The 27,061-nt window shown below is 49.8% G+C and overlaps 1 protein-coding gene across 1 annotated transcript in view; it reads left to right on the forward strand.

The window, feature by feature from the left end:
* The window catches only part of MSL3 (MSL complex subunit 3), a 111,936-nt gene that overhangs the window by 51,133 nt on the left and 33,742 nt on the right, over nt 1-27,061 (forward strand). Inside the window, exons 7-10 of the mRNA XM_075334281.1 lie at nt 7,904-8,064; nt 9,879-10,037; nt 10,120-10,382; nt 25,892-26,001. Of these exons, the coding sequence (XP_075190396.1) occupies nt 7,904-8,064; nt 9,879-10,037; nt 10,120-10,382; nt 25,892-26,001 (693 nt within the window). The remainder of the gene's footprint in view (nt 1-7,903; nt 8,065-9,878; nt 10,038-10,119; nt 10,383-25,891; nt 26,002-27,061) is intronic.

The raw sequence follows: 27,061 nt of genomic DNA on the forward strand, positions 1-27,061 counted from the left end.
AGTCGCTGCAGGTGTACTCCGATCCGTATTCACTTGCACCTATACAAGTCAACAGGTGCGAGTGAAACATCGCACCTCAGTCAGATGACACCAGAGTGCAGTGCGATAATTGCATCATCTGATAATGGAGGAGATGGGGAGATTAGTCCCTCCCTCTCTTCCACAGCTATGATCCGATCAGTCGCATGACGCTCGGCTCACACTCCCAGCAGAGCAAAAGCAGAGGGTCATTAGAATACATCAGCCGATGCTCTCGCATCGCATGCCATACGCTCGTGTGGCCCCAGCCGCATTAGAGAGATTATTTTTATTTTATTTATTATATTTTCTTTTTCGCTCCTAATTGGGAGACCCAGACAGTGGGTGTATAGCTACTGCCCTCTGGAGGCCGCACAAAGAACTACACTTAAAAGTGTAAGGCCCCTCCCCTTCTGGCTATACACCCTCCCGTAGGAGTACAGATTCCTCAGTTTTAGCTTTGTGCGCAAGGAGGTCAGACACGCACGCATAGCTCCATTGTTTTTAGTCAGCAGCAGCTGCTGACTATGTCGGATGGAAGAAAAGAGGGCCCATACAGGGCTCCCAGCATGCTCCCTTCTCACCCCACTGTATGTCGGAGGTGTTTGTAAGGTTGAGGTACCCATTGCGGGTACGGCGGCAGGAGCCCACATGCTGATTCCTTCCCCATCCCTTTTTACAGGGCTCTGGGTGAAGTGGGATTTACTGGTCTCCAGGCACTGAGACCGTGCTCCATCTACAGCCCCTGGAGAAGATGCTGGATGGAGCGGAGTACATCAGGGACATGGCCCTGCTTCCTCAAGGTACTCTGTGTCCCCGTGCATTTGGCGCTCACACCGCAGCATGCTGGGTGTTGTAGTGCGCCGGGGGACATCAGCGCTACGGCGCTTGTGCCATGGCCTCATTCAGCTTCGCTGAAGCAGGCACACTTATAGGAATCGGTCGCGCCGGCCGCTGGGACTGCGGCGCGGCTGGCACTTGTGGTGCGCCGGGGACTTCAGCGCGGCCCGCGCTTTTACGGCGGCCGCGCTGATAACTCGAGTCCCCGGCTTTTGCGGCCTGCTTCCGTTCGTTCCCGCCCCCGGACCTGCCAGTCAGGAGAGGGGCGGGACGCTGGCCACGTCTAGGAATCGGTCACGCCGGCCGCTGGGACTGCGGCGCGGCTGGCACTTGTGGTGCGCCGGGGACTTCAGCGCGGCCCGCGCTTTTACGGCGGCCGCGCTGATAACTCGAGTCCCCGGCTTTTGCGGCCTGCTTCCGTTCGTTCCCGCCCCCAGACCTGCCAGTCAGGAGAGGGGCGGGACGCTGGCCAGTGCATCAGCGCCGAGGGCTGGAGTCGTTTTTACATACTCCAGCCCTCACAATCGGCACAGAGGGGACACTGTTTCCCGCACTTTTGTTTGGGAACTCCCACGGACCGCCCCTCTCCACAGACGCCGGCAGCCATTCCTGCTGACACGCTGAGCTGCAGAGGGGAGCCGGGGAGACCCAGACAAGGAATTCTGCAGCCTCTTACCCGCTATTCAGCGGGCGGTAAGCAGCCCTCAGGGCTCACCCCCTCTTGTGCCAGTAGTATTCTTAGTATTTTGTTTCTACAAATACTTTGTATTGCATAGCGCTGGTCGCCCTTTGGCTATAGACTCTCTCACATTGCAGAGAGCCAGCAGCATGTCGTCCGTAAAACGCAAAGGTGCCAAGGCACAGACATTATATGCTTCCTGCACCGCATGTGGGACTTTTCTACCGGCAGGCTCCACGGACCCCCATTGTGTGCAGTGCTCGGCCCCTGCGGCGCTTGCACAGTCGGGACCTCTGCTGGACGTGACCCAGGGTGTACCACCTGTGAATGCTGTCCAGGTGACAGGAACTGAGTTTGCAGCTTTTGCTGACAGAATGTCTCTCACTATGTCACAAATTCTTGACACATTGCGAGCTAGGCCTGTACTTCAGGCCACGGACACTGTGCAATCATTGCCCCCTGGTCCCCCTCAGCTCCAGGCTCCGGGACGGGCATATACACCTCAGGGTGAAGACTCTGACTCGGACGATGGCCCCGGGCAGCCTAAGCGGGCTCGCTATGACGGGCCTTCACATTCATCTCAATGGTCAGGATCCCAGCGAGATGAATCTATGGGTGATGAGGCGGACGTAACTGATCAGGATTCTGATCCTGGGACCGCTCTCAATCTAGATACACCAGATGGTGACGCCATAGTTAATGATCTTATATTTAACATCAATAAGATGTTAAATATTTCCCCACCAGCTCCTCTTGTGGAGGAGTCAGCTTCGCAACGAGAGAATCCATTTCAGATACCCTAAGCGTACTTTAAGCACTTTTCTGGACCACGCTGACTTTAGAGACGCAATCCAGAAACCCCACGCTTATCCTGAAAGGCGTTTTCCTAAACGGCTTAAAGATACACGCTATCCTTTTCCCCCTGAGGTGGTCAAGGGTTGGACCCAGTGTCCAAAAGTGGATCCTCCAATTTCCAGGCTTGCAGCTAGATCCTTGGTTGCAGTTGAAGATGGAGCGGCACTTAAAGATGCCACTGACAGGCAGATGGAGCTCTGGCTGAAATCCATCTATGAAGCGATTGGAGCGTCATTAGCGCCTTCTTTTGCAGCCGTATGGGCACTCCAAGCTATCTCAGCCGGGCTTGCGCGAGTTGACTCCGTCACACGTGCATTTGCCCCGCAGGTAGCACCATTGACCTCGCAAATGGCGGCATTCGCGTCGTACGCGATTAATGCTGTTCTTGACGCTACAAGCCGCACAGCAGTGGCGTCAGCCAACTCCGTTGTTTTGCGTAGGGCCCTGTGGTTGAGACATTGGAAAGCAGATTCTCATTCCAAGAAGTGCTTAACCAATTTGCCTTTTTCTCGTGACCGATTGTTTGGAGAGCGTTTGGATGAAATCATCAAACACTCCAAGGGTAAGGACTCATCCTTACCGCAACACAGACAAAACAGACCCCAACAGAGGAAGGGTCAGTCTGGTTATCGGTCCTTTCGAGGACCGGGCAGGTCCCAATTCGCCTCGTCAAAAAAGACTCAAAAAGACCAGAGACGCTCAGATTCTTGGAGGTCTCAGTCACGCCCAAAAAGGACAGCCGGAGGAACCGTTGCCAAGACGGCGTCCTCCTGACTTGCGGTCTCCGATTCCCACACCCGCGGTCGGTGGGAGGCTTTCCCACTTTGGCGACATCTGGCTGTCACACGTCAAAGACCGTTGGGTGAGGGATATTCTGTCTCACGGGTACAGGATAGAGTTCAGTTCTCGTCCGCCAACTCGTTTCTTCAGAACTTCTCCACCACCAGACCGAGCCGATGCTCTGTTGCAGGCGGTGGCCGCTCTAAAGGCGGAAGGAGTGGTGACCTCCGTCCCTCTTCAGGAACAAGGTCACGGTTTTTACTCCAATCTGTTTGTGGTCCCAAAAAAGGACAGATCGTATCGGCCCGTCCTGGATCTAAAGTTGCTCAACAGACACGTAAAAGTCAGGAGGTTCCGGATGGAATCCCTACGCTCCGTCATAGCCTCAATGTCTCAAGGAGATTTTCTAGCATCAATAGATATCAAAGATGCGTATCTCCACGTGCCGATCGCACCAGAGCATCAGCGTTTCCTGCGCTTCGTCATACACGACGAACACCTGCAGTTCGTAGCGTTACCTTTCGGTCTGGCAACAGCCCCCCGGGTCTTCACCAAAGTCATGGCAGCAGTAGTAGCTGTTCTGCACTCGCAGGGTCACTCGGTCATCCCGTATCTAGACGACCTGCTTATAAAGGCACCCTCTCAAGAGGCATGCCAACACAGTCTGAAGGTGGCACTAGACACTCTCCAGAGTTTCGGGTGGATTATCAACTTTCCAAAGTCTCATCTAACCCCGACCCAATCTCTGACTTATCTTGGCATGGAGTTTCATACTCTCTCAGCGATAGTGAAGCTTCCACTGGACAAGCAGTGCTCGCTACGGACTGGAGTGCAATCTCTCCTTCAGAGCCAGTCGCACTCACTGAGGCGCCTCATGCATTTCCTAGGAAAGATGGTAGCAGCAATGGAGGCAGTCCCGTTCGCGCAGTTTCATCTGCGCCCTCTACAATGGGACATTCTACGCCAATGGGACGGGAAATCGACGTCCCTCGACAGGACTGTCTCCCTCTCTCAGACTGCCAAGGACTCTCTGCGTTGGTGGCTTCTCCCCACCTCATTGTCACAGGGAAAGTCGTTCCTTCCCCCGTCCTGGGCAGTGGTCATGACGGATGCGAGCCTATCAGGGTGGGGAGCGGTGTATCTCCACCACAGGGCTCAGGGGATGTGGACTCTGGAAGAGTCCACCCTGCAGATCAATGTTCTGGAAATCAGAGCAATCTATCTTGCCCTGCGAGCCTTCCAACAATGGCTGGAAGGCAAGCAGATTCGGATTCAGTCGGACAATTCCACGGCGGTGGCGTACATCAACCACCAAGGGGGAACACGCAGTCGCCAAGCTTTTCAAGAAGTCCAACGGATTTTGACGTGGGTGGAAAGCAGAGCGTCCACCATATCCGCAGTTCACATCCCAGGCGTGGAAAACTGGGAAGCAGACTTTCTCAGTCGCCAGGGCATGGACGCAGGAGAATGGTCCCTTCACCCGGACGTGTTTCAGCAGATCTGTTGCCGCTGGGGGACGCCGGACGTCGATCTGATGGCGTCACGGCACAACAACAGGGTCCCAGTTTTCATGGCACGGTCTCGCGATCACCGAGCACTGGCGGCAGACGCCTTGGTTCAGGATTGGTCGCAATTCCGACTCCCCTATGTGTTCCCACCTCTAGCATTGTTACCCAGAGTTCTCCGGAAAATCAGGTCCGACTGCCATCGAGCCATACTCGTCGCTCCAGATTGGCCAAGAAGGTCGTGGTACCCGGATCTGTGGCATCTCACGGTAGGCCAACCGTGGACACTACCAGACCGTCCAGATTTGCTGTCTCAAGGGCCGTTTTTCCATCTGAATTCTGCGGCCCTGAACCTGACTGTGTGGCCATTGAGTCCTGGATCCTAGCGGCCTCAGGTTTATCTCATGAGGTTGTTGCCACAATGAGACAGGCTAGAAAACCATCCTCAGCTAAGATCTATCACAGAACGTGGAAGATATTCTTAGCGTGGTGCTTGGCTCAAGGGTTTTCTCCCTGGCCATTTGCATTGCCAATTTTTCTTTCCTTCCTGCAGTCTGGGTTGGAAAAAGGTTTGTCGCTTAGCTCTCTTAAGGGTCAAGTCTCCGCGCTATCCGTATTCTTTCAGAAGCGCTTGGCACGGCTTTCTAAAGTACGCACGTTTCTCCAAGGAGTTTGTCATATCGTTCCTCCTTACAGACGGCCATTGGAACCCTGGGATCTGAACAAGGTTCTCATTGCTCTCCAGAAGCCGCCTTTCGAGCCTTTGAAAGAGGTTCCCCTTTCTCGGCTTTCACAAAAGGTAGTTTTTCTTGTGGCGGTCACGTCTCTTCGAAGAGTGTCCGAGCTAGCGGCGTTATCTTGCAAATCTCCCTTCCTGGTGTTTCACCAAGACAAGGTAGTACTGCGTCCAATTCCAGAGTTTTCTCCCAAGGTGGTTTCTTCCTTTCATCTCAATCAGGATATCACTTTGCCATCTTTGTGTCCGCATCCAGTTCACCAATTTGAAAAGGGTTTACATCTGTTGGACCTGGTGAGAGCACTCAGGATTTACATTTCTCGCACGGCGGCTCTACGCCGTTCTGATGCGCTCTTTGTCCTAGTCGCTGGTCAGCATAAGGGATCGCAAGCTTCCAAATCCACCCTGGCGCGGTGGATCAAGGAACCAATTCTTCACACATACCGTTCTGCTGGGCTTCCGATTCCATCTGGACTGAAGGCCCATTCTACCAGAGCCGTGGGTGCGTCCTGGGCATTGCGGCATCAGGCTACGGCTCAGCAAGTGTGCCAAGCGGCTACCTGGTCGAGTCTGCACACGTTTACCAAACACTATCAAGTGCATACCTACGCTTCGGCAGATGCCAGCCTAGGTAGACAGGTCCTTCAGGCGGCGGTGGCCCACCTGTAGGAAGAGGCTGTATGACAGCCCGTTCATGTGGTATCTTTTTACCCACCCAGGGACTGCTTTTGGACGTCCCACTGTCTGGGTCTCCCAATTAGGAGCGAAAAAGAAGAAGGGAATTTTGTTTACTTACCGTAAATTCCTTTTCTTCTAGCTCCAATTGGGAGACCCAGCACCCGCCCTATTTGTTCTTAGGGTTTCGTTTTTTCGGGTGCACATGTTGTTCATGTTGTTTCTTAAGTTCTCCGATCGTGTTATCGGATTGAATTTGTTTTTGAAACTGTTATTGGCTTTCCTCCTTCTTGCTTTGGTACTAAAACTGAGGAATCTGTACTCCTACGGGAGGGTGTATAGCCAGAAGGGGAGGGGCCTTACACTTTTAAGTGTAGTTCTTTGTGCGGCCTCCAGAGGGCAGTAGCTATACACCCACTGTCTGGGTCTCCCAATTGGAGCTAGAAGAAAAGGAATTTACGGTAAGTAAACAAAATTCCCTTCTTTTTTTTTAAGTAAGGATTATCAAGAGTAGTCCAAGAGTCAAGGACCAGGCTTTAGCAGCTACAATTGTTTCAAACAAAACAATAAGTAATGCACTCAACCTCCATGGCCTGTATGCACGCTCACCCATCAAGACTCCATTGATGACCAAAAAGCATGTTCAAGTGCTTTCAAAGTTTGTTCAACAACTTGTAGATAAGTCTATGAAATACTGGGCGGCTATAGTCTGGTCAGATGAGACCAAAATTGAAGTCTTTGCCATTTTAAACACCATTTTTGGAGGCCAAAAGGCATTGCATATCCCTGTAATTTGGAGAGGGGGACATCATGCTGTGGAGCTGTCTTTCAGCTTATGGCACAGATAAATGTCATGTGATTAAAGGAAGGATAAATGGACAAATGTACCAAGACATTCTTGATAAAAATCTGCTGCCATCTACCAGGATGATGAATATAAAATGAAGGTGGACATGTCAAGAAGACAATGATACCAAACGCACAGCCAAGAAACTCAGTTGGTTACAGAGAAAATAAAGCTGCTAGAATGGCCCAACCAATCGACTGACCTGAATGGAATAATCTTATGGAAGTAACTTCAGCTCCGAGTCCATAGAAGAAGCTCACGGAGTCTTGAGGATTTGACATGTTTGTGTAGAATGGGTCAAAATCGCACCTGAGCAGTGCATGCAAGTAGTTTGCCCACACAGGAGGCATCTTGAAGCTATCATCACAAACAAAGACGTTTGTACAAAATAGTAAAGGCAGTCTTCTCACCAGGTTTTTGCTACCCAATCTGAGAGCAGCATACTGTAAAGATAGAGACCCTGATTCCAGCGATGTGTCGCTGAGCTGTTTGCTGTCATTTTGATAAAATCCATGTCTTCTCTGCTGCAGATCTAGCAGTTATACAGAGATCATGAATATGCTGGACTACCTGGCATCACGCCAAGTAGTCCTCTAATGATTATGTCCTGATTAGTCAGTGATTTTATCAAAACTACACTAAGCAGCCCGGTAAGTGACATCGTTGGAATTAGGATCTCTGTCTGTATATTATGCTGCTCTCAGATTTACGTGACAAAAACCTGGAGACAGATTCCCTTTAAATAGATTTCCGTAAGATTTCCCTGTCATTTCTCATTACATATCACTACATTTATGGATATCTATGGTTTGATTTCTTTGCCTGTGTGGATTAAATAGGTGGTTATAGACATTTGGTGAGAAATTCATTGCAATAACACCTGTTAGAGATATTTAGTACCAACCTTCTATGTTAGTGATTTTCAATTATGCAAACATTAAAAATTAAGTATTCTTTTTCTCCTCTAGCTTGTGAAGCTGCCTTGCCAGACCAACATAATTACTATTCTCGAGTCGTATGTTAAGCACTTTGCTATAAATGCAGCATTTTCAGCAAATGAAAGATTTAGGCATCATCAGACCACGTCAAATGTCAACATGAATGTACATTATGTCCCACCTGAGAAAAAGTAAGACGTTTGTCATATGTATACTTATTTGGCCTTGTTTGTTGTTTTTTTTGTTTTCCCTGTACAAATAAAAGGGAATCTGTCACCAGGTTTTTGCCGCCTAATCTGAGAGCAGCATAATAGAGACAGAGATCCTGATTCCAGCGATGTGTCACTTACTGGGCTGCTTAGTCTAGTTTTGATAATATCACTGATTAATCAGCAGTAGATTATCATTACAGGACTACTTAGCCTGCTGCCAGGTAGTCCAGCATATTCATGATCTTTGTATAACTGCCAGATCTGCAGCAGAGAAAACATTGATTTTATCACAATGACAGCAAAGAGCTCAGTAAGCGACAAATCGCTGGAATCGGAGTCTCTGTCTCTACATTATGCTGCTCTCTGATGAGGCAGCAAACACCTGGTTACAGATTCCCTTTAAATTGTTTGCATGAAAATAAGGTTGAGAAGTGACATTTTTTTTTTTTTTTTTTTTTTTCTCCTTTCTTTTTCTCAATCTATTATTCTCCTGCAATGAGAGCTTTTAGCTTACATACTGTTAAGCTAGTTTCCATACAGCTTGGCCAATATTACCTGCCTAGACCTTGGCAGAATGTCTAGTAATTTTATTCCAGGACTGGCGTAAACTACTACTTTCAATCCATTTTCTTCAGCCCATTAATTTCCATACAACAACGGGCACTAGACCTCTTTGAAACTGGGACGCATATGCCCAGCTTCATAGTGCGCATGACCGGAAGTGCCAGGACTTTTGATTGTGCACACTGAGCCTAAACCCGGTGTCTGAGGCAGTGACAAGGGGCAGGTATGCATGTCCATGCTGATGACGCTGGGCATTGAATAGCATGTTAGCACATCTACAGGGGCATGCTGCCATGCTAAGAGGGCGGACTAGTTGGAGGAAATAACACCCTTGCGACTAGTCCCTGGCCTCATTAGCACATCATAAAGGATCTTTAGAAATACTTTTTCTAAAGATCTCTCTATCAATACTACTATAGACTGGGACTGCCAGGAAGGGATTTTAGATATTGCACCCAGAACTGCTTGTGGTTCTGAGTTCAAAGGGGACCTAACACAAGTTCCCTTTTAATGCGCTATATCTATCTATCATCTTATATATTTATGTGTGTGTGTGTGTGTGTGTGTGACACATGTCCGCATCGGCTACAGTGCCGAGAGGGTGGGATTATGGGGAGCAGTGAATATTCATTTTCTTTAAGAGCGGACACGTGTTCACCCCAGCTGCTGGCTTCCGGCAGCGGCAACCCTGCTCCTGGGGCCCTCACCACAGCGAGCAAAGTACAGATGGAATATGACGCACGCCCACATTTTACTCACAAATTTTTGGGGGACAAATTAAATTGAAGGGAAATGCTGCTCATCTGTCTTGTCCTGCATGAATGAAAAAAATGCCCTTTTTAGCTATTTATCCCAAAAAAAAAATGCAGAAAAGCCTTACTGGGAAAGTCTGTCAGTTAGTTTTGTGGCATAAAACTCAAGGCCACTTGGGTTATACAGCAGGACAATGATCCAAAATTAGGTTTTGAAATGACTAAAATCTCATTGAGATGTGATGCTAAGATCTAAAATGGGCAATTCTTGCTCAAAAGCCCCCACTAAAGCAAAGCTAAAATAATTCTACAGAAAGTTGCTGCAATCACTTTTCCACATAATTTAAGAAATAAATGGAATGGACTGAAAGGTATTCTTTAAAAAAAAAAAAAACAAACTAGAATACGCTACGTGTTTTCTGTACAAAATATATGTGTATAATATATATTTATTTAATTTTTATTTTATATTTTAAGTGTGGAACTCTGCAAAGAAATGGTGGACGGCTTAAGAATTACATTTGACTTCACACTCCCACTGATACTCCTCTACCCGTATGAGCAGTCACAATATAAGAAGGTTATGTCCTCTAAATTCTTCCTTCCCATCAGAGAAGTTACAACGTTTGGAAATAGGTATGGTTTATTTTTATGTATTTTAGAAGAAGTGAGTCAAAGAAATTATTATTTTATGTATTTTTTGTTTATTCTTTTAAAGAAATCAAGAGGAAGTATCTCCTAGCCCACCACTTTTGAACCCACCAACACCACAGTCCATAGACAGCCTGCCCACCACTGGCGATTCAATCACTCCGAAGAGGCGGAGGACCGAGCCGGACATTTTACAATCATTGAGGCGCTCTACGCGGCACAGTACAAGCTGTGATAGGATGTCAGAGAGTAGTGCGTCTCCCCAGCCCAAACGACGACATCCAGAGACGCCATCTTCAATGCCAAAGCTATTTCTTCACTTGGAAAAGAGTAGGTGATCTCCAATGGACAAGCAAGCCGAAAGCATGGTTTTCCTACGCTTTTTCTAAGGGCTCATTTATGCGAGCATATATCTGTGTGCACCACCACCTTATACTGTATATAACTAGTATACCAGTGCACATGGTTTATTTCTTCGGCGCTCCATTGGGAGACCCAGACGATTGGGTGTATAGCTACTGCCTCCGGAGGCCACACAAAGCATTACACTAAAAAGTGTAAGGCCCCTCCCCTTCTGGCTATACACTCCCAGTGGGATCACTGGCTCACCAGTTTTCTGCTTTGTGCGAAGGAGGTCAGACATCCACGCATAGCTCCACTGTTTAGTCAGCAGTAGCTGCTGACTATATCGGATGGAAGAAAAGAGGGCCCATATAGGGCCCCCAGCATGCTCCCTTCTCACCCCGCTTGTGGTTTGTAAGGTTGAGGTACCTATTGCTGGTACGGAGGCTGGAGCCCACGTGCTGTTTTCCTTCCACATCCCCCTGAGGGGCTCTGAGGAAGTGGGATCTTACCGGCCCCAAAGCCCTGAGGCCGGGCTCCATCCACAGACCCATTGAACCTGCTGGATACGGAGCTGGGTACCGTTCAGGGACATGGCCCTGCACCATTCAGGTACTCTGTGTCCCCGTACACACAGGCACAGCACACTCCAGACTTGCTGGGTGTGCTAGTGCGCCGGGGACAGTAAAGGGTTACAGTCACTGCAGCCTAGCTGAGTGACTTTATGTATTGGGAATACCGCGCCGGACGCTCCGGGAGCGGCGGCGCGGCTGGGACTTGTAGTGCGCCGGGGACTTAGCGCCGACCGCGCTTTTACGGCGGCGGCGCTTATAAATCCAGTCCCCGGCTTTTGCGGCCTAGCTCCGCTTCGTTCCCGCCCCCACCCTGTCAATCAGGGTAGGGGAGAGACGCTGTACAATCAGCAGCGCCGAGGGCTGGAGCCTTATTTACATGCTCCAGCCCTCTCACTGGACACTGTGGGACGCCGGTTTCCCGCTCTGACTTGGGGCACGCCCACGGCCCGCCCCTACTCACAAGAGCTGGAGAAGGACGCCGGCAGCCATTACTGCAGTCCGAGCTGAGAGAACGGACTCTGGGCAACCAGGCACAGGACTAGGGCGATCACACACCCGCTTATAGGCGGGCGGTAAGCGGCATCTGAAGTGCTGACACTAAATACCGCATTTGTCCTTTGTATTTTATGCTTACACTGCATAGGTCGCTATTTTTGGCTATATGCCCTCTTAGATGGCGACACATCAGCAGCAGGAAAGCAGGGGTGCTAAGGCACAGGCTTTCTATGCTGCTTGTATTGCACGTACTGAAGTGTTCATGTGTATTTATGCTTGTATGCTATACACTCCACTGTACGGTCGCTAGTCTTGGCTATATTCCCCATAGAATGGCTAGACTACAGCAGCAGAAAAGCAAGGGTGCTGAGGCACAGGTTTTTTTCTATGCTGCTTGTACTGCAGGTGTTGCAGTGTTCATTTGTACTTATGCTTGTATGCTATACATTGCACTGTATGGTCGCTATTCTGGGCGATATTCCCCTAGATGGCTAGTCTACAGCAGCAGAAAAGCAGGGGTGCCAAGGCACAGGCTTTCTATGCTGCTTGTATTACATGTGCTGCAGTGTTCATTTGTACTTTATGCTTGTATGCTATACATTGCACTGTACGGTCGCCATTCTTGGCTCTATACTCCTAGATGGCTAGTCGGCAGCAGCATATAAGCAACACAGGCTTTCGTTGCTGTTTCTACTGCATGTGATACTGTTCCACGGCACTGAACCAACCATTGTGTGCAATGCTCCCCTGTAGCACTTGGTCAGCCGGGGTCTCTACTTGGCGTGGCCAAAGGAACCACCTCTCAACCCTGTCCAAGGACAGGGACGGAGTTGCATTGGGATAGAGACTTGCAGTCCGGACAGGCCATGGGCAATCTGGATCATTGCTCCCTGGCCACCCTCATTTGGAATAAAATCGGTGCTCCGGGGGGGTCCCAGGAAGACTCTCTGTATGATGAGGCAGACGTAGCTCATCAGGACTTTGATCCTGACACCGCTCTCAATCCGGATACACCGGATGGTGACGCCATAAGGGATGATCCTATAGCGTCCATCAATGGAATGTTGGATCTTTCTCCCTCAGCTCCCCCAGCGGAGGAGTCAGCTTCACAGCAGGAGAAGTCCCATTTCAGTAGCTAAAACGTATATTGAGTATTGTTCTGGCCACGCTGACTTCAGAGAAGCAGTCCAGGAACACCACGCTTCCCAGAAAGGCGTTTTCTCCAAACGTATTAAGGATACACGTTATCCCTTCCCCCCTGACGTGGTAAAGCGCTGGACCCAGGGTCCAAAGGTGGATTCTCCAATCTCCAGGCTTGCGGCTAGAGCCATAGTTGCAGTGGAGATGGGACTTCACTTAAAGATGCCATTGGCAGACAGAGGGACTCTGGTTGAAATCTGTCTATGAGGCTATCGGCGTGTCGGTTGCTCCGGCATTCACAGCCGTATGGGCACCCTAAGCTTTTCAGCTGTTCTTGCGCAGCTGGTCTTGAGCACATGTACTTCTGTGCCGCAGGGGCGTCCGTAACCTCGCAATGTCTGCATTGCGACTTACCCTATTAATGCTGTCCTGGAAGGACAGTCGAGGTTTCGGTCCTTCCCAGGCTCGGGCAGGTCCCAATTGTCCTCGTCCAAAAGGGCTGAAAAGCCTCAGAGGGGCTCAGCTTCCGGCCGGGCTCAATCACGCCCAAGGAAGGCAGCCGGAGGAACCGCTACCAAGGCGGTCTCCTCATGACTCTCAGCTCTCTCATCTCTCCGCATCCGCGGTTGATGGCAGACTCGCTCGCCTTTGGCGAAATTTAGCTGCCACAGGTCCCAGACCGGTGGGTGAGGGACAGTGTGCCCACGTGCACAGGACAGAGTTCTGTTCTCGTCCTCCGACTCGATTCTTCAGAACGTCCCCACCGAGCCGATGCTCTTCTGCAGGCAGAAGGAGTGGTAATCCCTGTTCCTCTTCAGGAACAAGACACGGTTTTCCTCCAATCTGGTTGTGGTGCCAAAAAAGAATGGCTCTTTCCGTTCCGTTCTGGACCTAAAACTGCTCAACAAGCACGTGGAGGCCAGGCGGTTCCGGATGATACCCTCCGCTCCGTCATTGCCTCAATGTCTCAAGGAAATTTCCTAGCATCAATAGACATCAAAGATGCTTATCTCCACGTGCCGATTGCTACAGAGCACCAATGTTTCGTCTAGGAGACGACCATCTTCAGTTCGTAGCTCTGCCATTCGGTCTGGCGACAGCCTCACGGGTGTTCACCAAGGTCATGGCGACAGTGGTAGCAGTCTTGCGCTCACAGGGACACTCTGTGATCCCTTACTTGGACGATCTACTTGTCAAGGCACCCTCTCAAGAGGCATGCCAACTCAGACTGAATGTTGCGCTGGAGACTCTCCAGACGTTCGGGTGGATCATCAACTTCTTGGAGTTTCATACCCTCTCAGCGATAGTGAAGCTTCCGCTGGACAAGCAGCGGTCACTACAGACAGGGGTGCAGACTCTCCTTCTAGGTCAGTCGCACTCCTTAAGACGCCTCATGCACTTCCTCGGGAAGATGGTGGCGGCAATGGAAGCGGTTCCGTTTGCGCAGTTTCATCTGCGTCCACTTCAATGGGACATTCTCCGCCAATGGGACGGGAAGTCAACATCCCTGGTCAGGAAAGTATCCCTTTCACAGACGGCAAGGACTCTCTGCAATGGTGGCTTCTTCCCACCTCATTATCACAGGGAAGATCCTTCCTACCACCGTCTTGGGCGGTGGTCACGACAGACGCGAGTCTGTCAGGGTGGGGAGCAGTTTTTCTCCACCACAGGGCTTAGGGTACGTGGACTCAGCAGGAGTCCACCCTTCAGATCAATGGTCTGGTAATCAGAGCAGTGTATCTTGCCCTACTAGCCTTCCAGCAGTGGCTGGAAGGAAGGCAGATCCGAATTCAATCGGACACCTCCACAGCGGTGGCATACATCAACCACCAAGGGGGGACACGCAGTCGGCAAGCCTTCCAGGAAGTCCGGCGGATTCTGATGTGGGTGGAAGCCACGGCCTCCACCATATCCGCAGTTCACATCCCCGGCGTAGAAAACTAGGAAGCAGACTTCCTCAGTCGCCAGGGCATGGACGCAGGGGAATGGTCCCTTCACCCGGACGTGTTTCAGGAAATCTGTCGCCGTTGGGGAAGGCCGGACGTCGACCTAATGGCGTCCCGGCACAACCACAAGGTCCCAACCTTCATGGCACGGTCTCGCGATCACAGAGCTCTGGCGGCAGACGCCTTAGTGCAAGATTGGTCGCAGTTCCGGCTCCCTTATGTGTTTCCACCTCTGGCACTCTTGCCCAGAGTGCTACGCAAGATCAGATCCGACTGCAGCCGCGTCATACTCGTCGCCCCAGACTGGCCAAGGAGGGCGTGGTATCCGGATCTGTGGCATCTCACGGTCGGCCAACCGTGGGCACTACCAGATCGACCAGACTTACTGTCCCAAGGGCCGTTTTTTCCATCGGAATTTCTGCGGCCCTGAACCTGACTGTGTGGCCATTGAGTCCTGGATCCTAGCGTCTTCAGGATTATCCCAAGGGGTCGTTGCCACCATGAGACAGGCTAGGAAGCCCACGTCCGCTAAAATCTACCACAGAACGTGGAGGATATTCTTATCCTGGTGCTCTGCTCAGGGAGTGTCTCCCTGGCCATTTGCATTGCCTACCTTTCTTCTTCCTGCAATCTGGGTTAGAAAAAGGTTTGTCGCTCGGCTCCCTTAAAGGACAGGTCTCTGCGCTATCCGTCTTTTTTCAGAAGCGTCTGGCACGACTTACTAAAGTGCGTACGTTCCTACAGGGGGTTTGCCATATCGTACCCCCGTACAAGCGGCCGTTAGATCCATGGGATCTGAACAGGGTACTAGTTGCCCTCCAGAAGCCGCCCTTCGAGCCTCTGAGGGAGGTTTCACTTTCTAGACTATCACAGAAAGTGGCTTTTCTGGTAGCAATCACATCTCTTCGGAGAGTGTCTGAGCTAGCAGCGCTGTCATCCAAGGCTCCTTTCCTGGTCTTCCACCAGGACAAGGTAGTGCTGCGTCCCATTCAGGAGTTTCTCCCGAAGGTGGTATCCTCTTTTCATCTTAATCAGGATATCTCTTTGCCTTCGTTTTGTCCTCATGCAGTTCATCGGTATGAGAAGGATTTACATTTGTTAGATCTGGTGAGAGCACTCAGAGTCTACATTTCCCGCACGGCGCCCTTGCGCCGTTCGGATGCACTCTTTGTCCTTGTCGCTGGTAAGCGCAAAGGGTCGCAGGCTTCTAAGGCCACCCTGGCTCGATGGATCAAAGAACCAATTCTTGAAGCCTACCGTTCTGCTGGGTTTCCGGTTCCATCAGGGCTGAAGGCCCATTCTACCAGAGCCGTGGGTGCGTCCTGGGCATTGCGACACCAGGCTACGGCTCAACAGGTGTGCCAGGCAGCTACCTGGTCGAGTCTGCACACTTTCACCAAACATTATCAGGTGCATACCTATGCTTCGGCGGACGCCAGCCTAGGTAGAAGAGTCCTGCAGGTGGCAGTTGCCTCCCCGTAGGGAAGGGCTGTCTTCACAGCTCTAACATGAGGTATTCTTTACCCACCCAGGGACAGCTTTTGGACGTCCCAATCGTCTGGGTCTCCCAATGGAGCGCCGAAGAAGAAGGGAATTTTGTTACTTACCGTAAATTCCTTTTCTTCTAGCTCCTATTGGGAGACCCAGCACCCGCCCTGTTGTCCTTCGGGATTTTTGGGTTTTTCTCGGGTACACATGTTGTTCATGTTGAACGGTTTTTCAGTTCTCCGATGTTACTCGGAGAGAATTTGTTTAAACCAGTTATTGGCTTTCCTCCTTCTTGCTTTTGCACTAAAACTGGTGAGCCAGTGATCCCACTGGGGGTGTATAGCCAGAAGGGGAGGGGCCTTACACTTTTTAGTGTAATGCTTTGTGTGGCCTCCGGAGGCAGTAGCTATACACCCAATCGTCTGGGTCTCCCAATAGGAGCTAGAAGAAAAGGAATTTACGGTAAGTAACAAAATTCCCTTCTTTGTACATGGTCCAATGGTCCTCGTGGAAAACAATGCAGCTTTAGAAACCAAAATATGTTCAACATGAAAGCCATTCTGGCAACTGTACACCATGCGGATGAGCACATTTTCTTTGTGTACATAACTGGCCTACGTTTCAGTCTTTGACACTAAACTGTGACCGGCTGGGTATGCAGCTGGCCTCTGATGGTCTGAACCTAAAGAAAGTGTCCCCAGAAAAACGACAGTTTTTAAAGGGAACCGGTCACCAGATTTTTCATGTGTGTACTAAGACTAGCGCCTTCAAATAAAACGAGAGGACAGAATATGGAGCCCTAATAATCATATATACTGACTACACCCCAAAACGGGAATATTTGTAACAAGAGAAATGCGGGGTATATGTAGTCCCAGTCATTAGATGAAGAGTATATAAAAGTCACATACAAACTTCTTGCAAAAATTAGAAAAGCTTTTTATTTGTATTTTACTACTTGTTGTAACTATACTATGTGTAAAATCTCATTAGTGATCAAGTAGACATGGGGAGTCCCAGAAGAAAAGCTATAGGGCAGAAAACTACCATGGGCGAGAACATAACTCCAAAATTAATGGATGTCATTTAGTATAATGTCACGTAGCAGATTGTCAAAGCCTCATGCATAACTGTAAAGCAAATATATCATGGACATATACAGAGGGGCTCAATATATTAAGTTGATCATGTATAATGTATAGGTATAACCCACAAATTAATCATCATCATCATCATACTTCTAAGCCCATCCATATATAACATTCTAAAATGCTGCCTTTAAACAGACAAGCCACATGTAGAAAAGATCAATTGACCCATAATAGTTAAATGCCCTAAGTAACGTGCCCCGACGCGCACGTTTTGTAGTCTTCCTCGGGGGGCGTGGAAGCTCTTCAGCAGCGCCTGTGCGGCATTCCATAAAGGTTCATATTGTTCCCCTAACTCCTCCTGTATGTCCCCCAAAAACCTTTTCATAGTCTCCCTTGCTGTATGTAAATTATGAATGTTCTTGCTGCAGTATCTATCCCTCCTTTGCGCCTCTGATCACCATCCTCTTCCTCGATTGACGTGAATGATTCATTCTGCGAGCCGGCAATGTGTCTGCGGAGGTGTGTAATTTCGCCCAGCTACAGTGTCTTCCACCTAGCAAAAGCTGAGAGCGGTTCCGCACTACTGTCCAGTGATTTCACTGCATTAGTCATTCATATTGACCCCTAGTGGTAGACTGGTAGTGCTCACTCTAACAAACAGTCCATATTCATGAAAAATCAGAAAAAAAGGAGTGGTAAACAAAACGCCCATTATTTCATATTCTTTAAAAATGGGTTAGCGGTCGGATGCAAGCCTCACAAGGACAACAGCCGTTTTGCGCCTGGTGGCGCTTCCACCTAGCCGGGGGAAATCTGGCACCTGTGCAGACACCTCACCGGCTCACGTGTGCACTTATGTTTCTTCAGCGCTCTATTGGGAGACCCAGACGATTGGGGTATAGCTACTGCCCTCCGGAGGCCACACAAAGCACTACACTAAAAAGTGCAAGGCCCCTCCCCTTCTGGCTATACCCCCCCGTGGTATCACGGGTTCTCCAGTTTTCAAGCTTTGTGCGAAGGAGGTCAGACATCCACGCATAGCTCCACAGATTTTAGTCAGCAGTAGCTGCTGACTATTTCGGATGGAAGAAAAGAGGGCCCATATAGGGCCCCCAGCATGCTCCCTTCTCACCCGTTGATGGTGTTGTAAGGTTGAGGTACCTATTGCTGGTACGGAGGCTGGAGCCCACATGCTGCTTTCCTTCCACATCCCCCTGAGTGGCTCTGAGGAAGTGGGATCCTGCCGGCCTCAAAGCTCTGACGCCGGGCTCCATCCACAGACCCATTTGAACCTGCTGGATACGGAGCTGGAGTACCGTTCAGGGACATGGCCCTGCACCATTACAGGTACTCTGTGTCCCCGTACACACAGGCACAGCACACTCCAGACTTGCTGGGTGTGCTAGTGCGCCGGGGACAGTAAAGGGTTACAGTCACTGCAGCTTTGCTGAGTGACTTTGTGTTTTGGGAACTACCGCGCCGGACGCTCCGGGAGCGGCGGCGCGGCTGGGACTTGTAGTTCGCCGGGGACTGGGCGCCGACCGCGCTTTTACGGCGGCGGCGCTTATAAATCCAGTCCCCGGCTTCTGCGGCCTAGTGCCGCTTCGTTCCCGCCCCCTCCCTGTCACTCAGGGAAGGGGACAGGCGCTGAGCAATCAGCAGCGCCGAGGGCTGGAGCCTTTTTACATGCTCCAGCCCTCTCACTGCACACTGTCGGACGCCGGATTCCCGCTCTGCCTTGGGGGCACGCCCACGGCCCGCCCCTCCTCACATGAGCTGGGGAAGAAGCCGGCAGCCATTACTGCAGTCTGAGCTCGGACTTTCGGCACCAAGGCAGGACGGTGGCGATCATACACCCGCTTATAGGCGGGCGGTAAGAGGCACACATAGTGCTGACCACGATATAACTGCAGTGTGTACATGTGTTGTTTTTTACTGCATAGGTCGCTATATGCCCGCTTGGGGAGCGACACATCAGCAGCAGGAAAGCAGGTGTGCTAAGGCACAGGCTTTCTAGGCTGCTTGTATTGCACGACTGAGGTGTTCATTTGTGTTTATGCTTATATGCTATACATTGCACTGTACAGTCGCTAGTCTTAGCTATATTCTCCTGGAATGGCTAGACTACAGCAGCAGAAAACCAAGGGTGCTGGGGCACAGGTTTTTTTCTATGCTGCTTGTATTGCATGGGCTGCAGTGTGCATTTGTACTTGTGCTTGTATGCTATACATAGCACTGTATGGTCACTCTTCTGGGCCATATTCCCCGAGATGACTAGTCTACAGCAGCAGAAGAGCTGGGGTGCCAGGGCACAGGCTTCTATGCTGCTTGTATTGCATGTGCTGCAGTGTTCATTTGTACTTGTGCTTGTATGCTATACATTGCACTGTAGGGTCACTCTTCTGGGCTATATTCCCCTAGATGACTAGTATACAGCAGCAGAAGAGCAGGGGTGCCAGGGCACAGGCTTCTATGCTGCTTGTATTGCTTGTGCTGCAGTGGTCTTTTGTACTTTATGCCTGTATGCTATACATTGCAATGTACGGTCACCAATCTTGGCTATATACTTCTAGATAGCTAGTCGGCAGCGGCAAAAAAGCAACACAGATTTCAGTGCTGTTTTTACTACATGGGATGCTGTTCATGACACCGTCCCATTGTGTGCATGCTCCCCTGTAGCACGTCGTCTGCCGGGGTCTCTAGCACTTCGTCTGCCGGGGCTCTACTAGTTGTGGCCAAAGAAACCTCCTGTCAACCCTGTCCATGGACAGGGACGGAGTAGTCATAATATAGAGACTTGCACCCATGGGCAATCTACTTGACCAAAAGGCAGCTCTTCAGAGCTTTGATACTGACATCGCTCTCAATCCGGATACACCGGGTGGTAACGCCATACGGAATGATCCTATACCGTCCATCAATGGAAGGTTGGATCTTTCTCCCTCAGCTCCCCCAGTGGAGATAGGAGACGAACAGGAGAAGTTCCTTTTCAGTATCTCACGCAGATATTGAGTTTTTTTCTGGCCACGCTGACTTCAGAGAAGCAGTCCAGGAACACCACGCTTACCAGATAAGCGTCTTCTCCAAACGTTTTTAGGATACACGTTATCCCTTTTCCCCTGACGTGGTCAGCGCTGGACCCAGGGTCCAAAGGTGGATTCTCCAATCTCCAGGCTTGCATATAGAGCCATAGTTGCACTGGAGATGGGGCTTCACTTAAAGATGCCATTCACAAGACAGATGGACTCTGGTTGAAATCTGTCTAGGAGGCTATCGGCGTGTCGGTTGCTCCGGCATCCACAGCCGTATTGGCAACCTAACCTTTTCAGCTGTTCTTGCGCAGCTGACCTTGAGCAGGGACATCTGTACCGCAGAGGCGTCCGTAACCCCGCAATGTCTGCACTGCGACTTACCCTGTTAATACTGTCCTAAAAGTACAGTCGAGGTTTCGGTCCTTCCCAAGCTCCGGCAGGTCCCAATTGTCCTCGTGCAAAAGGGCTACAAAACCTCAGACGGGCTCAGATTCCGGCCGGGCTCAATCTCGCCCAAGGAAGGCAGTCGGAGGAACCGCTACCAAGGCGGTCTCCTCAGGACTCTCAGCTCTCTCTCTCTCTCTCTCTCTCCGCATCCGCGGTTGATGGCAGACTCCCCCGCCTTTGGCGACATTTAGCTGCCACAGGTCACAGACCGGTGGGTGACGGACATTGTGCTCACGTGCACAGGACAGTGTTCTGTTCTCGTCCTCCGACTCCATTCTTCAGAACGGCCCCACCTCTCCACCGAGCAGATGCCCTGCTGCAGGCGGTGGACGCGCTAAGAGCAGAAGGAGTGGTGATCCCTGTCCCCCCTCAGGAACGAGGGCGAGGGTTTGTACTCCAATCTCTTTGTGGCTCCAAAAATGGACGGTTCCTTCCGTCCTGTTCTGGTCCTGAAACTGCTCAACGAGCATGCGAACGCCAGGCGGTTCCGGATGGGATCCCTCCGATCCGTCATTGCCTCAATGTCTCGAGGAGACTTCCTTGCCTCAACAGACATCAAAGATGCCTATCTCCACGTGCCAATTGCTACGGAGCACCAACGTTTTCTACGTTTTGTGATAGGAGACGAACATCTTCAGTTCGTAGCTCTGCCATTCAGTCTGGCGACAGCCCCACGGGTGTTCACCAAGGTCATGGCAGCAGTGGTAGCAGTCTTGCACTCTCAGGGACACCCGGTGATCCCGTACTTGGACGATCTACTCGTCAAAGCACCCTCCCTCGAGGCATGCCAACGCAGCCTGAATGTTACGCTGGAGACTCTCCAGACTTTCGGGTGGATCATCAATTTGGCAAGGTCAAATCTGTCTCCGACTCAATCACTAACGTATCTCGGCATGGAGTTTCATACTCTATCAGCCATAGTGAAGCTTCCGCTGAACCAGCAGCGTTCAATGCAGACAGAGGTGCAGTCTCTCCTTCAAGGCCAGTCGCACCCCTTAAGGCGCCTCATGCACTTCCTAAGGAAGATGGTGGCAGCCATCGAGGCAGTTCTCTTTGCGCAGTTTCATCTGCGCCAACGGCAATGGGACATTCTCCGCCAATGGGATGGGCAGTCAACCTCCCTGGACGGGAAGTCTCCCTTTCCCTGACGGCCGAGGACTCTCTGCAATAGTGGCTTATTCCCACCTCATTGTCATAGCCCCCATCCTGGGCAGTGGTCACGACTGATACGAGTCTGTCAGGGTGGGGAGCAGTTTGTCTCCGCCACATGGCTCAGGGGACGTGGACTCAGCAGGAGTCCACCCTTCAGATCGATGTTCTGGAAATCGGGGCAGGGTATCTTACCCTATTAGCTTTCCAGAAGTGGCTAGAAAGAGAGCAGATCCGAATCCAGTCGGACATCTCCACAGCGGTGGCATACATCAACCACCAAGGAGGGACACGCAGTCAGCAGCCTTCCAGGAAGTCCGGCGAATCCTCATGTGGGTGGAGGACACAGCATCCACCATATCCGCAGTTCACATCCCGGGCGTAGAAAACTGGAAAGCAGACTTCCTCAGTCGCCAGGGCATGGACGCGGGGGAATGGTCCCTTCACCCGGACGTGTTTCAGGAAATCTGTTGCCGCTGGGGGGTGCCGGACGTCGACCTAATGGCGTCTCGGCACACCAACAAGGTCCCGGCATTTATGGCACGATCGCGCGATCACAGAGCTCTGGCGGCAGACGCCTTAGTGCAAGATTGGTCGCAGTTCCGGCTCACATATGTGTTTCCACCTCTGGCACTCTTGCCCAGAGTACTGCGCAAAAATCAGATCCGATTGCAGCCGCGTCATACTCGTCGCACCAGACTGGCCGAGGAGATCGTGGTACCCGGATCTGTGGCATCTCACGGTCGGCCGACCGGGGTCACTACCAGACCGACCAGACTTACTGTCTCAAGGGCCGTTTTCTCCATCGGAATTCTGCGGCCCTGAACCTGACTGTGTGGCCTTTGTGTCCTGGATCCTAGCGTCTTCAGGATTATCCCAAGGGGTCGTTGCCACCATGAGACAGGCTAGGAAGCCCACGTCTGCTAAGATCTACCACAGAACGTGGAAGATTTTCTTAATCTGGTGCTCTACTCAGGGAGTGTCTCCCTGGCCATTTGCATTGCCTACTTTTCTTTCCTTCCTACAATAGGAGTTAGAAAAGGGCTTGTCGCTAGACTCCCTCAAAGGGCAAGTCTCAGCACTATCCGTGTTTTTTCAGAAGCGTCTAGCACGTCTTTCTAAGGTGCGCACGTTCCCGCAGGGGGTTTGTCATATCGTACCCCCGTACAAGCGGCCGTTAGATCCATGGGATCTGAACAGGGTTCTAGTTGCTCTCCAGAAGCCGCCTTTCGAGCCTCTGAAGGAAGTTTCCTTTTCTCGCCTGTCACAGAAGGTGGCGTTTCTCGTTGCGATCACATCGCTTCGGCGAGTGTCTGAGCTGGCAGCTCTGTCATCCAAGGCTCCCTTCCTGGTGTTTTCACCAGGACAAGGTAGTGCTGCGCATCATTCCGGAGTTTCTCCCTAAGGTCGTATCCTCGTTTCATCTTAATCAGGATATCTCCTTACCGTCCTTTTGCACTCATCCGGTTCACCGGTATGAGAATGTTTACGTTTGCTAGATCTGGTGAGAGCACTCAGAATCTACATTTCCCGCACGGCGCCCATACGCCGTTCCGATGCCCTTGTCGCTGGTACGCGCAAGAGGTTGCAGGCTTCTAAAGCCACCCTGGCTCGATGGATCAAAGAACCAATTCTGGAAGCCTACCGTTCTGCAGGGCTTCCGGTTCTCTCAGGGCTGAAAGCCCATTCAACCAGAGCCGTGGGTGCGTCCTGGGCGCTACGACACCAGGCTTCGGCTCAACAGGTGTGCCAGGCAGCTACCTGGTCGAGTCTGCACACTTTCACCAAACATTATCAGGTGCATACCTATGCTTCGGCGGATGCCAGCTTAGGTAGAAGAGTCCTGCAGGCGGCAGTGACATCCCCGTAGGGGAGGGCTGTTTTGCAGCTCTAACATGAGGTATCTCTTTACCCACCCAGGGACAGCTTTTGGACGTCCCAATCGTCTGGGTCTCCCAATAGAGCGCTGAAGAAGAAGGGAATTTTGTTACTTACCGTAAATTCCTTTTCTTCTAGCTCTTATTGGGAGACCCAGCACCCGCCCTGTTGTCCTTCGGGATTTCTTGGTTGTTTGCGGGTACACATGTTGTTCATGTTGAACGGTTTTTCAGTTCTCCGACGTTATTCGGAGTTAATTTGTTTAAACCAGTTATTGGCTTCCTCCTTCTTGCTTTGGCACTAAAACTGGAGAACCCGTGATACCACGGGGGGGTATAGCCAGAAGGGGAGGGGCCTTGCACTTTTTAGTGTAGTGCTTTGTGTGGCCTCCGGAGGGCAGTAGCTATACCCCAATCGTCTGGGTCTCCCAATAAGAGCTAGAAGAAAAGGAATTTACGGTAAGTAACAAAATTCCCTTCTTTAGGCTCTGCCCACAGTAGGGCAAAGCAAAGTGCACATTCACAAGCCTGAAATGTGTATGTGAATGTATGAGATTTTCTAAAGCTTATGTGGATGACGCAGGAGACGTTGTTCGAAGGAAAAGATTGGTGATCGGCAGCGGAGAGGAGGGACAGACGCTGCAGCAAAGATGGACATCAGACCGTTCTCATTTACATACAGCACATGAGAATATAAAGTTTTGGGCGGCATACAGGAGGAGTCAAGGGATAATATACATCTGTTATGGAATTCAGCACAGGCGCTGCTTAAGGTGCTAGTCTTGGTTTACACATGAAAAATCTGATGACAGATTCCCTTTAAAGTGACTTGTCACCAGGTTTTTACTACCCTATCTTAGAGCAGCGTAGAGAGAGAGACCCTGATTCCAGCTACGTGTCACTTACTGAGCTGTTTGCTGTCATTTTGATCAAATCAATTTTTTTCTCTGCTGCAGATCTAGCAGTTATACAGAATTTATGAATATGTGGTCTACTGGGCAGCACCCCAAGTAGTCCTGTAATGGTAATCTGCTAATTAATCAGAGATCTTATAAAGGCTACACTCAGCAGCCCTGTAATTGACCCATCACTGGATTCAGGATCTCTGCCACTATGTTATGCTGCTCTAAGATTAGGTGGCAAAAACATGGTGACAATTTTCCTTTAAGCACTTGTGTAACTGTATTATGTGCTAAGTGAAATGACCAAAATACAAAGCAAATAGCCAGTAAAATATAAATTTTATTGAAGTTAGTTAAAAGGATTTAAAAGCAAGGTGACTAACAAGTGACTGAAAGACACCAGCAAAAACAGCAAGGAGGAGAAATACAATGAAAGATTTGGCTATACAAAATGTATATAGCCATAACCCAACCTGCCAGAGGTTAAGTGGGAGTATTCAAGTATAAAGCACAAATGTGCATTGAGAAACTCTGGCAGGATTAGAGCAGGACAAAGAGTACAAATTGCAGATAGACAGAATAATATTTAAAGGTATGAATAAACCAGATCTATTGATAAGTTACCTAGTGGCATCTCCTCCTGCTGGTGCTGACGTCCGTCCCGACACGTGTTTCAGCATGAAAGCCTTCGTCAGGGGGCGTCCATATTCCATATTACCACGTTTGGGATAAACTGACTTATTTATTTATTTTCCCTGTGTTTTGGCAATTTTGGTTATTTATGTGCTAAGGGAGTACAGAGCAGAAAGGCTGCCAGGTCATCTCAGCCTATGTTGACACATTGCTTTTGGGAGGGGTTTTGCAGGCAAAACCTCAATCTCTCGGCAGTAGAGAAGCTGCTTATAAAAGTTTTGGTGCAGATTCTCATTTCTCTACAGTACATGTTTAATAAAATGCTGAAGGAATTTACATGCTGCAATTCTCAAAAACAGAAGTGTTCCTATTCGCACAGTGGGGAAAATGTGTGCATGAGATCTCTAAAATCTCATGGCTTTTATTGGTATTGTAAAAAGCTGCTTTTAATATGCATAAAAAATCTGCTGCAAAATGCAATGCGTGAATCTAAACTTGGGCGTAATTTCTGAACTTCTGCACCGCACGCTGGTCTGTACATGTTTTATTTCCTGCAGTGTTTAAAACCTTTACCGCTCCATAGACACTTGCTTTACTAGGCCTAAAGGTGAAAAGTAATACCTCCCTTGTGTTTAAAAATTTACAAATTCATGAAAGTTCACTCTAAATGCATTTAATATTTCAAAGAAAACAAACTGACATTTTTTTTAAACACTTTCTAGAAACACCGGTTCATAGCGGCTCATCCTCACCAATTACTTTAACACCCAGCAAAGAGGGAAGCTCTGTGTTTTCTGGTCTAGAAGGTCGACGAAACAATGAACTCAATGAGGTAACAACTTGAATGTTAAAGTGGCTAACGATTTTTTCTAATTAATTGAGCCTACTGTATTTTAGTATTCTGCTTTCTGTATTGGGCATTATGATGCCATATGTAAATCTGAACTACTACTTTTTTTTTTTTTTTTTTGGACTAAAAGATGCTTTTAGCAAGAAAAACTCTTTGCTAAAAAGTATGAGCTTCTAGTCTGGAGGCAGCTTCTTGTGGTGGAGGTGATCAGGCACTGTCTTTCCCAATGAGAGAGAAAGCAGTTTTCGATCACTTCATTGGGGGACACAGGAAGACCATGGCGTATGCTGCAGCTACTAGGAGGCTTACACTATGCAAAAAAAACGTTGGCTTCTTTTCAGCAAGGTACATCCACCAAGTGGCAGAAAGCTAATCCATTAGTGAGCAAGCAGTAGGAGAAGCAACAGACTTTGCGTGGTTTATAACTTACCTGTGCTAACTGCAAAGAAAGGGAGAGTACCGTGTCCCCAAATGAAGGCTCAATGAAAGGGATTTTATGGCGAGTACCCAATACCACTTCCCTATCGCTTCATTGGAGGACACCGGCAGACCACTTGTTTAGAGATAATTCCAGAGGACCCGAAGAAGGACAAAATGAAGTAACAATGATATTTTCGTAAAAGTGTGAGGCTAAAATCACCTTTTAGAAGAAAAGAAGGTACAGGCCACAAGACTATCTTGTCCTGTGAAGGATGAGGAAGTGGGAGAGGTACGAGAGGGCTGCAAGCTCAAACTCCTTTATGGATGTAATGATTACCAGGAAAGTAAATTTCCAAGATAGATAGGACAGTAAGGCCTTCTGAAGAGTTCAGAAGGGAAGGCGTAACCGAGCGTCCAAAACCTGTGCAACCCAGAAGAGGGACCTTACCAGGACCTCTACTCTACGGAGGCTGCACATGCTGAGCAGCTCAAGGACCTTTCAGGTTATGTGATCAGTCAGATTCCTAGAAGGAAGAACCCATACAAATCACTTCAGAAGACCATATCCTAATTATATTACCAAATCTTTATTAACATGATTAAAAAACATAAACACACTGGA

Source organism: Anomaloglossus baeobatrachus, chromosome 2 (assembly GCF_048569485.1).
Source record: "Anomaloglossus baeobatrachus isolate aAnoBae1 chromosome 2, aAnoBae1.hap1, whole genome shotgun sequence".
NCBI lineage: Eukaryota > Metazoa > Chordata > Amphibia > Anura > Aromobatidae > Anomaloglossus > Anomaloglossus baeobatrachus.